Here is a 12,012-nt window from a genome sequence, read left to right on the forward strand (position 1 = left end):
CGGCGAGAGGAGAAACCTGATTTGTCCAACTCAAATCTTCTTTTCCCATCCAAAGAGATTAGGTCAAAGTTGCAGCTTCCAGCTCATCTCACTAAGGAAACCTCTACACTGTCAAGAACTCCATAACCTCACTGTTCATTATATAATCTTTAATAGTAAATATTGAGATTTCTAATTGAACTAGATATAAATGAGACTGATCTTAATCAATAAATTGGCTATCTTTTCCCTTCCTTTGAAGGGTGGTACCCTGAGGTAACTTTAACCAACTAAAGTAATGATTTAATATTAAAATTTTAAATATTACATTTTTATAACCACTTCATCATTGATTACGATTTGTGGATCCCGTATTAGAGGTCGCATGGTGGATCTAGGATGGTGGATTCTATATCGTGCAGGGAGATCAAAATAATAATGGCGGATCCTTTATCGTGTTGGCATCAGATAATGGTGGTGGACCAGGACCGAGGTGGCAGCTGATGATGGATCCTAATTGGCGGCAGTGGACAATCACTTAAGAATATAAAATATCTGATTTATTTGCAAAAAAGGAATAATATTCCAAAGAATAAAATGACATGGCCAACATTGTAATTTTATAATGACTAAATGTGTGATAAAGTTGGTTTAAGGAGCTTTTTGTAAGGGACACTTTCCATTTGAGACAAACCCTGTTGCACATTTATGGTTTAATTATTGTTGCAACCATTATTGCACAGCCTTGACTTGCAGCTGTGGTTCACATAAGAAAAATGTCATTTTCTGGATCAAAGCCAACAATAAGACAGCCTGGTTTCTATGTGTGGATGATTCATAGAAGTCATTATCGTAGTCACTTCAGTTTTCCAGGGAATTGTGGTCCTAGGGCGTGTGAATGAATCTAAAGGAAGGATCTGTGACGATTCCTGTTTTCAAATTTCAATGTTGTCAATCATTAACTGGTGAGCTGTGGTGAGTTCATGGCTTTCTTTCTAGAGACAGGTACGGTAGCCCTGCGAGCTCAACACAAAGCAACTTAAGAAAACACATGCAAGTGGACCGAACACAAGCAAAGTAAGAAAACATCTTCATCAATTTCACAACACAAGACATAACAAAACACAGCAAATACAGAAACGCGCAACAAATATAGAAAACGACATGGAAAGTGTTTCCATAGGACAGCTAAAAGACATGGAGACTGCTGCCACAGGAGACACAATAATCCAATACATCATACAAATTCGGTTCCACACAGGGACCGGCAACCCGCGGCTCAAATCATCATCGTATGAGGCCATCATGATGTTTGTTATATTTAAAATGTAATTCAATAAAGGCTGTGTCAAAACTATTTATTTCACGGCACCTATGGACATTTTACAATATATCATAAATGAACACTAGAAAAATCAATTATAAGAATCGTTCAACAGAAAGTAACCTGCTGCTGCTCAACAAGCTTGGCTCGATTGGTTTAGCTATTGTTTAAAAGAAATGGTGAATACTCTGCCGATGTTGCAATGCAGAGAGCAGGATATGTAAAGATGACTAAGATGGTTATCAGTGGGGAGGTGGAGCATGCTTCTCATTCCTTCAATCACTTGCAACTCACTTCTGTCACACCATGGACTGCATGCAGCAGACAGCACACAACATCGCTGGTGAGTTCACGCTCTAACTCTGGCTCTTTTTTAACTTCTTCTGCTCCAGACAAAGACACGGGCAAGCTTTCTAAAAAAAAATTGGCATTAATGTAATTTATCATAATTTTACACAAACGTGCGACTCTGTTATTTAATTTGTGGTTTGGCAAGAAGCCTAGAGAGAAATCAAACATGACAGCCTCTCAACTTATTTACTTCAGTATTTTTCTGGCACTGAATGTCGCATTGTTTTGTATTTGACATTGTTTTACCTTTACCTTTATTTCCCAAACTGCCCTCTCTCCTTGTTTCCTTTTACAGTCTTTCCAGCCCTGCTACTTCCATAATACCTGATCTGTTATTTTTTTTTTCAGGCACTGACAGTGGCCATTGCCATCTGAGGTTAGTTGACTTTGAGGTTCATGAAAACAACATTTCCCATGAGACTCAGGGTCTGAGCAAAAAGCACCTGGTGTTGCGGCGAGGGAAGCCGTTCAAGCTGACTCTGCGGTTCCGTGGTCGGTCATGGAATCCTCACAGCGAGGGCCTGGTCCTGGAGGTGTGGCTAGGTAACACAGACAGGAAAACCTCAGCTCATGTTTAATACAAGACTGTGAGAGAAAAAACACAACATAGACTTACTCTTATAATAACTTATATTCATTCAGGTTAATAACCATCCTCGCTTGGTGCACTGAGGACTGTTTTTTTCCCAGCCTCTTTAGTCTGGGTTTAAAGATGGCTGATGCTTGTCCACTTCATCCCACTATCCAGAAATGAAGCCAAAATGTTCTGTATACAAATGCTGCCATGTTTCACATGTGGAGCCCCAGTCCATTGTACATGTTCACACAGGTGCACGGTAGAGTTTTTGAAAATCTGCACTTTGGTAAGTGTTTGCAAAAGAAATTTTTGATGTGGATGAGAGGCTGGAACACAGAAGGAAAAGTTATAACCAACAGTTATAGTAACGATTTCTGTCCGAAACAGAATGACACGTTCTGAGAAAAGAGGTTTTCAGTTTGTACAGATGGAACATTTAACCATCAGCTAAAAATTAAAATCAAACAAACGAACAAGAGTAAAATGTGGAAATAATATGATAACATGAGGAATGTAAGTGGAGAAAACTATTCTGGATCTTGTCATGGGAATAAAACAGCTGCTCCAATTTTTTTATTTTAATGTGCCTCTGCCAAAAGTGCTTCTACGAGGCTGCGTCATTTTATTGTGCTGGTGCAATGCATTATGGGACGGCATTTTTTCCTTTCCTTTCACAAAAGGTGGTCCAGTATTTCCTCTGCTGAAGGAGATACATTTGGAGTCTTTGACGCTCCTTCCTTCATCCATTAGAGAATTCAAAAAGCTCTAACAATAGCGGCGACTGAAAGCCTTCAGGGTGAATCACTCAGTGAGGAGAGTAACAAGTTCCTCAGCTAAATTAACTATTCCATTACACCCAAAGTCATCAAGTCACCTGATAGGTCTTTCTCACAGCAGGCATTTTGATTGGTCACAGGGCCCAGGGGTTCCTGAAGATATTAACGATGACTCTTACTTCATCCGTGATACCTGTGCTTCTTCTCCTGTTACATTTCAAAGTTGTCCCCCTAAAGTCCATTACACAGCTAAATCAATCCTGAGAGCAATGAATTTAGAAAGTGTGTTTTATTGTTATAAGGGAATATGTGTTTATCATTCAAATGTTGCATCGCCCAGCTTTAAGTAACTTCTCCTTCATTGTGCAGGGAGTCTGTCAGAGAGAATCCCAGTCCAGTTCTCTGACACGTGGCCCAACACGCAGCACTGGTCAGCCAGGATCCACCCAGGCAGCGTGCACTCAGAGTCAGTCACCATCCACATCTGCTCCCCTGTTCAATCCTCCGTGGCCCTGTATAACCTCCTGTTGCACATCGAGACAAGGCAGACCATTAGGAGCTTCACAGTGGGATCATTTGTGTTGCTTTGCAACCCCTGGCTGCAAGGTGGGTCCATGAAAGAAAACTCCATCTTGTACCTGTTTTATGCTCCTGTCTCTTTGTTTGTTTTATTTGTTTCAATTTTGCTACAGATCTGGATGAGGGGGCAGATCCAGGAATATTTAATCACTTTCTTTAACAATGTGGGATAAGGTGCTTCCACCGTTTTCCAAGGAAATATTTGATATAATTAAATATCTTTGAGATTGGAAAATCTGGTGCAGCTTGATTGAATTTAAGGTGGCTGTTGTGCCTTGGCTACTGAGTGCCGTTCTATCAGTCGAAAGCAATTTTTTGCCTCGCTGATGCAATATCTCAGCATGTTCAACTTTTAATCAGTTGTCAATTCGAGTCAAAGATTTGAATTCAGAGGTCATGGTGACCTTGTAGGATTCTGGGAAAAGAAAGAAACTGCACTCGTAGACGTGACATACAACAGCAGTGTGGTATTTGTAGTTGTCATTGTTTCATTCCAGTGGACCATCCCACACAACTTCTATTGCTTTTCAGATGATCCAGTTTACATGCCACATGAGGCCCAACTACAAGAGTATATCAAGAGCGATTATGGCTTGGTGTTCATGGGCACCAATCTAAATGTTTGTCAGCGTCCGTGGTCGTTCGGTCAGGTATGTAACAATCGGCAAGATGCAACCATCATGAATGGCTTGTGTATAATCACAGCAAGTTAAAATGCAGCAGGCTTCAGTTTGTGCTTCATCATGTGCAGTATGAGCCTGGGGTCCTAGAGGCATGTCTGACTCTCCTGGATGTCAGCCCTCAGCACCTCAGCGACGAAAACAAGGACAACACACAGCGAGCGGACCCCGTCTACCTCAGCAGGGTGGTCTGTGCCATGGTGAGTGACAGCACTCACAAAAACATGGGCGATAAAAGTACACAAACTCTCCCTCTACTGCCAAATCTGTGACTAATGTTATTAAGAACATGACTTCAGTGGAGAGAGGAGTAGCATGTGTCCTCGTGTTCCAGGTGAACTGTAATGATGACCTGGGTATCCTGCACGGGAAGTGGCAGGGGGACTACGAAGGTGGTGTTAATCCCACAGAGTGGAGCGGCAGTGCTGACATCCTGCGTCGCTGGGTCTCATCCAACTTCAGCCCCGTGCGCTACGGACAGTGCTGGGTCTTTGCATCTGTCCTCTGCACAGGTACAAACAACTAAGTCATTTAAGTTATAGGACTATGATTTTTAGTGATACTCATATCTACTTTATATTATAATACGGTTTTATTACAGTTATTAGCCACTCATCCATCCAGAGGATTAACGCTTAGGATGATTACATGAATAGTTCAAGTGGAGCTTTAAAATACTCTTTACCTAATTTAATGACACTGAATGAACTGGCATCTGTATTTGTGTTATTTGGGTTAGTAAATTCCAAATCTGATCTTGGGCTGTAAGAAATAAACTAGTTTTCTAGCTATAATTAATAGCTAGAATATTTCTTTATTCATTTATTTAATTTATACTTTCAGAAATTGATAATTACAATAACTCAAATAATATGTAAAATGAATGTGGCATCAGGCAATGGAAATTTGAAACCCCCAAAGTACGTTTTCAACAGAACGCCTTTGTTAGGAGCTTGTGTACCAGATAGAGAGGGTTGCATTGTGAGAATTTTGGGATACAGTGACAATTCCATTTTTTAATTCAATTTCTTGATAGTCCGGATGTACAATCGTATTAATTATGCAATATTTGTCTTTTTATGTTTGCTACCTTTGGATATTGTGTTAGTCGGTGATGGAAAAAGTTAAAACTCATTTTTACATATACTTTAAGTATAAATGTATAATTATTACTATTCCCTCATGCCACACAACTTTATTACGGCAGAGCTTTGGGCTAAAAAAAAAACCTGTACACATTTAACGCAATGCTTTGACATTTTTTTAGAGGTATTGCTGATATATGTGGTGTGAAAGTGAAAAGTACCTGAAAATAAATCTACTAAAGTAAAGTATAGATACATGATAACTGCAGTTGAGTACAGTAACAGAGTAAATGTTACATCCCAGCACTGGTGTCAGTTTATTCTAAATGTGAAATGGATCATATTCGGTCTTTCACAGAAGGGGCAAATTGTTCACATTACAATAGATAAACAAATTATTCGTCAATAATTAATTAACTAAATTTAGTAACCACTTGCATGACTGGATACTATTATAAGATGGGTTATAATACTTCAGGACTTTGGTTTTACGAGTGATGACTGATTTATGTTTATTTTTGTTCCAGTTATGAGAGTTCTGGGGATTCCCTCCAGGGTGGTGACGGTCTTTAACGCAGGTCATGACACTAATGCCAGCAGGACAATTGAAGAGTTTTACTCGAGCACTGGGGAGAAGCTCAACCTTTCCAAGGACAGTCTCTGGTTGGTGTCATCAACTCTAACGATGATATTCGGTATTTTAATTGGTTAGTCATCAGTGTGATCTCACAATTTACACTCAAAGTAAAAGCAGCATTGACTGTTGTGCCCTTAACTTAGTGAACATATGAACCAGGAGAATACTAGCTACTTATGTGCTTTGATCATCTATTTTATTCATCTCACACATCATATTGGTTTTCTGTGTGTGTGTGTGTGTGTGTGTGTGTGTGTGTGTGTGTGTGTTAATCCCTGTTAGTCCTGCAGGAACTTCCATGTGTGGGTTGAGTGCTGGATGAGAAGACCAGATCTCAGTGCAGGGTTTGATGGCTGGCAGGTAGTGGACCCCACACCCCAAGAGAAAAGTGCTGGTAGGTCCCTGCTCCATATTGTCCTCAATACATTATTGGTAATTTGTGGGATTAGAATAAAAGTTTCAGTGTGACACCTGAGTGTTAATGAGCTGAGATATGACAATAAACTGTTATTTTACGATTAATTCTGCTATTTTTCTACATCCGCTGCTATTTTACTGGAATTGACCTTAACTTTTGATCTTGTCTCTGCAGGGATATTCTGCTGTGGCCCATGCCCTGTAGCTGCTGTTCAGCAGCGCTGCCTCAGTGCCCCATACGACACCTCGTTCATCTTTGCCTCTGTTGACGCTGACGTCATACGGTTTATTGTTCGCAATGGAGTGGTGGTGGGGAGGATGGTGGACTCTGAGTTGGTGGGGCAGGTGATCTGCACCAAGAGAATTGGTTCAGACACCCCAGAGAATCTGACACCTGCTTATAAGAGGAAGAAATGTAAGAGAGGGTCCTGTGGCTTTGAGGCTTTCTAGAGAGGGATTTATTGAGATACAATGAACAGATAGAGTACAATTTTGTGTTCTGAGAAGAGTTTGCATGATGCAAATGCAATATGTGGAGACAGCTGAAGTAAGATAGGCTCTGTCTTGGTTTTCTATATGTTCAATAAAGATTATCCTCGTATTTTCTCACCCTTTTCAGGGGCGCAACTTGGATTTGGAAGAATGACAACACAAGGTCAGTGGCTTTGTTGCCAAAGCATCTTCACCCTCATCTCCCCATGCAAGAATCAATATGTGCAAACAAATACCTCAGCATGACTTTGTTTTGCAAATGTAATGTTTAGTTTAAGGTTCAAAGATTGAGAAATGGAGCAGATCGTAAAAGACAAAAACAAAAGTTAATGTTGTGACAATTTGAAGTCTAATTTGAAGAGTGAGTTCACGGCATGCAGTCCAGCTATTTCCCTTGGGGAACAATAATCTCAGGAGTAACAAAATCTCCCTTTTACAGCAGGCTCTCTCTGCTTAATGCGTTCTACTGTGATGCAGAATGGACTGGGAGAAGAAGCAGGTAAGCTTTTATTCATCTCAGTGTCAAAATCAAACACTCCTCTGGCTTCTAGGCGACTGTAACTCAGGCTGTGGCCCCAAATGTCCACTTTGCGGGCAGTACGGTGTCTGTGGTGTACAATAGAGAAAGTGCTGCACTGTATGAATGTGTTTGTGACCGGGTGAAACTGGTTTAAAGGGCTTTGAGTGGTCATCAAGGCTACAAAAGCTCTATAAAAACACATAATCTTTTTTTGACATTGTTTATGTTTTTCAAAGTTTTAACAATGTCAGTGTCAGGGGTTCGATATCCATGCTTATTTGTAATATTAGTTTAAACATGTAAGTAACTGTCGATTCGGTTGTATATAAGTGCTGTATTTTGCAGGTGTCTCTATCGGTAAGTTAGAGGTCAAATGTTACATGATTCACACTTGTTGTGATGATGAAGTATTTGACTTTGACCCTGACCTGAACTACATTTATCATGTTGCGTTAATTAGTTTAGTCGTTATCCTATTACTGTTTGACATGAAACTGTTACAGAACCTTCCAGCAGCTTTGCATCATGTCATTGTGCCCGATTTGTGTTCAGTCACTGAAAAGTAAGCATTTATCACCTCGATTCACAGTTGAGCATTTAGATTTTCTCTTAATTTTCTATAAGAAAGTGTTTAAACTATTCTTCTATGTGTGTCATCCTGTTTTACATATCTGCAGTTGATGCTCTTAATAACTTCCACAACATATCATTTCAATTTGGGGCCATTCTACGGAAAATATTTGTCAAAGGTGGTTGCATGGTGTCATTAAAAGTTTTTAACATTTCGGTGAATGAGGTAGATGACCCAATTTGTTAGAAGAGGTTTCCACAAACAATTGACAGCGCTGTGTTTCATCAAACTCCAAAACCGGTTTGTTCTGGGGCTGATTGTGTCACCAATAGTAACAGCACATCTTTTGAATTACAAATGCATTCTTCTCTTCAACGGTTTATCTATTTAACACAACGTACATGTCTCCCAGCTTCATCTCTAGGACAGACGTCATCTGGGTTGGAGGTGTCCCTAAACATAAAAGGGAAGCCATCATTTGGTGAGAGCATTGGCATGAGCATAAAGGTCACTAATAACTCAAGTGAATCCAGGGTCCTGGTGGAACACGTCGACGCTCAGGTTAAAGAGTACAACAGCAGCCCACAGGGGAGCTTCTGGAAAATGCACAAAGAGGTGCACATACTAGCGCATGAAGGTAAAGAATCCTGTAGCAAATACTGGGGGGTACCCCCTGGCAATGTTGTTGGATAACCTTACTTTTTCATTTGAAATTTTTTATTTTATTTGCTTGCTTAATCAAACCTCTAGAAAACGTTCACTCCTTTACTTTCTTTGCAGCTTTGACTCTGCAGCACACCATCCCTGCGTCTGAGTACGAGTCGGTGCTGGCGGCTGATGGAATTGTGAATATTGCAGTGGTGATAAAGGACGTGCGGACCAAAGAAAGAGTCCTGGATTCACAGGAATTCAACATAAGCTCACCACAGATAAGCATTGAGGTAAACAGCAGCCAGTCTCCCCACTCTTCAGTTCACTTATGATTAAGGAAGAAATTATGTTCACTCTGAACAACTAAAAAAGCTAAATAGAAGTGGACCAAAATAGAAGTGGACCAAATCAACGTTAATGCAAAGTGACTCATATAAATAGTCTTTATGTTCATCAACCTCCTCCGGGGATAATGGAGTGATCACAAGTCTCTGGGAATGTCAATGTTGAGTGGTTTGGGGCTGATCGTCTGATCCTGTAACCTGCTGCTCTGCAGATCGAAGGAGGGGACAGCATCCAGATAAACAAGGAGCACACGGTCCAGGTGTCCTTCACCAACGAGTTAACAAAGACTCTGACTGGAGCTGTGCTGACAGTGGAGGGATCTGGCTTGTTGAAAGGAAAGCAAGAGGCCAGGTATGTGTGTTTGAATGTTCTTTTAAAAACAAACAATAAATCTTCATTCTGTGGAGCTGTGTCATAAAAACAACAACACCTTTGTCCTGTGGCTACATTCTAGGGATGTCCCACATATTTAACCATTACGTCTGAGGGGGTCAAAAAACACAATGTTCGTTTCGAGGAAGGTGCTGTGGGGAATGTGGTCAGGTGTGTTTATGTAACAGCCGAAACGTGATGCTGCATCCAAGTGTGTGTGTATGTGTGTAGTTCTGTGGAGAGAACAATGCACCATCACTATCAGGGATTAATTTATCTCATTGTCAGCGCAATAGTTGTGATTTACACCAGTGCAGACCCTGTTGTAAATCTGCCTGTTTGGAATGGGCTGTTTCTTTGGCCTATGGTGTTGCTGGTTGCAGTTTTCTTTCTGAAACTGTAAAAGTGACCTGCAGTGATTGAGCCATAGAAAGTAAAGGCCGACTGCTGGACTCAGTCCACAGAACCACGAAGCTGCGACCCCACCACTTCACAAAGAGCCGTTCACCTGTTGAGTCAAAGTTCATTGAAGCTCGACCAGTACACAGAACTCAGAACTGCTGAGTCAGTAGTCGACTCTTAGATTGATGAGTCCCACCCTGCCTGATCAAGTACGTTTTATTGATATTGAATGTGCCGCCATACCTAATGTGACACTGCACTTTTTCGGGCCCTTTGCAATGCACATGCCAAGTGTGAAGGGGAAAAGATCATATATATCATCATTGTTAAGGTTAGGGTTGTTTTTGGTTCCACCTCAACCTCCTCTTCCTCTACTTTTCCTCATCCTCCAGCTCTTTTATGGCTTCAACAAACTTTGTTAATAAAAGTAACTTTTGAGTCCAACTTTTCCTGGCTTGGTCCCATTCCTCTATTATTCCAGTCCCCTGCAGCCATGGTGGCTTTTTATTGGCCCAGACGATAAAGCCAAAGTTTCAACCCAGAGAGGAATAATAAGCGAGAAGAGCTTCAGTGGAGATATTAAGTGGTGATAAATCATCAAGCTAAATAGTGGAACAATAAAACTGCTCTGGCATTTGTTTCATGAAAAGTGGCAAGAAGTCAATTCTGGTAGTCGGTAGCTGGCAAACGACTGGATGTATATCTGGTGGGATTAATCAACCCTCACATCACCCATGTACTTACATTATAATTGATTTGTGCTGTGGGACCACAAACCTCTCATCACCTCTTTTACTCGCTGTCAAATATATTCTTTCTTTTTTTGAGTGTGTGTGTCTCTGTTTGAGTTAACATTTGACAACATTTGCTTTCTCTGCCAGGCTGGCTCATCTAAAGCAAGGCGAGAAGATGGAGACCACTGTCTCCATCATGGCCTCTTCACCGGGCACCAAAGTGCTGATGGCCACGTTCTCGCACAGCAGCAGCCCCTGTGTCGTGTCAAGGATCTTCCACAAAGTCTCCATCATTGAAGCATAGGGAACGGTGCATCCTCCTACAAGCTTCAGCAACTTCCTGAACCCCATGTGTACAGTCAGATAGCACACACACGTTCGATCGCACTTAGATTGACGGATGGTATTTTTTTTATATAACACCTCCTTATAATGATTAGTATTAGTCTTATGTTGTGGCTTAAATTTCCATCAGCTAAAATGAGCTAGAAGCATGGAGCCCGATTTGAACATTTGAACAAACCATGTTGATGTCATATTTGGTTCTCGGTGACACTACAATCCAAAGCGTGTGTGTTTGTCATAAAACAAATCAGTCTATCAGAGTTCTGCTGACGTACCACTAAAACGTACATTCCCAAAATGTTACTTTATCACTAGTTTACTCTCTATGTGTTTTTTGTTTTGCTTCTAGTTTTTTTTTTTTTTTTAGATTAGTTTTGTTTTCTCTTTTCTCTTTTTTTCTTTTCCCTTCACCTAGAGACAGGTAGGGTTGGGACCTCTACAGGGGAAGGAGGTGTGGGTGGGTGTGTGTGAGGGGGGCTGGTGGTGGGGGAGTCACTGTAAATTGTAAAATTTGGAAAAAATGTGAGCGTTGTACAGTATCTCTTTCATGTCCTCATTTTGTTTCGTCGATGTTCAATAAACATACAACAATTTCTATTTTTTTCCCCCAGAGTCACAAACCATGTGCACAGGAAATGAGAAGAACATACAAAAGAAATGCATGAACCATACATTTTCTACCATATCACAAGGAATAAAGCAAAAAAAGATATATAAGAATCAACCACTAGTGGGAAAATATCATCCATTTTTCATGGAAATACAAACATTCAACTCTATCCCCTGATGAAGACTGTGAGATTAGGTTGACATTTCTATAACAAGAGGACTTTGCATATACAGCTATTTTCTCAAACTAGTATTTGCTAAGGAAGGTTTCACACTCATGTTATCTTGTTGGCTGTAGCCACACCTGATGGTAAGGTCAAATTCTTTCTATCTGGGCTAATTATCACAATGGCCATTGTTGTCTTGTCATTTAAGTCTTGTAAGTTAAGATTCTCAGCTTCCATTGACCCATATACGTTACATCTGACTTCCTGCTTGTCTGGTTACTGAGACAACACCCTATGGTAAATAACCTAAAACTTACCATGCAAGTAAAAGTCACATATCTACGGTGACCCTGAAGGCCAAATAAGAAAACACTATGGCAAAACACAAAATCCAACGAC

At 40.6% G+C, this 12,012-nt stretch overlaps 1 protein-coding gene across 1 annotated transcript; it reads left to right on the plus strand.

The window, feature by feature from the left end:
• The first annotated feature begins 1,609 nt into the window (after window positions 1-1,609).
• Window positions 1,610-11,273, plus strand: LOC133956931 (protein-glutamine gamma-glutamyltransferase 5-like). Its single transcript, XM_062392301.1, has 13 exons — window positions 1,610-1,646; window positions 2,003-2,197; window positions 3,377-3,613; window positions 4,118-4,236; window positions 4,338-4,466; window positions 4,601-4,778; window positions 5,879-6,014; window positions 6,279-6,382; window positions 6,581-6,820; window positions 8,401-8,625; window positions 8,769-8,929; window positions 9,196-9,335; window positions 10,640-11,273. The coding sequence occupies exons 1-13, from the start codon at window positions 1,610-1,612 to the stop codon at window positions 10,794-10,796; spliced, it is 2,058 nt and encodes a 685-aa protein (XP_062248285.1). The 3' UTR covers window positions 10,797-11,273.
• Window positions 11,274-12,012: the final 739 nt, after the last annotated feature.

The sequence above is a fragment of the Platichthys flesus genome, chromosome 7, assembly GCF_949316205.1.
Source record: "Platichthys flesus chromosome 7, fPlaFle2.1, whole genome shotgun sequence".
In the NCBI taxonomy this organism is placed as follows: Eukaryota; Metazoa; Chordata; class Actinopteri; order Pleuronectiformes; family Pleuronectidae; genus Platichthys; species Platichthys flesus.

Coding starts and splice junctions, on each gene's coding strand:
- LOC133956931 (XM_062392301.1), top strand. CDS start 1,610: ATGGACTGCATGCAGCAGACAGCACACAACATCGCTG. Junction 1,647..2,002: donor GACAGCACACAACATCGCTG/GTGAGTTCACGC, acceptor TTTTTTTTTCAG/GCACTGACAGTGGCCATTGC. Junction 8,626..8,768: donor GCACATACTAGCGCATGAAG/GTAAAGAATCCT, acceptor CTTTCTTTGCAG/CTTTGACTCTGCAGCACACC.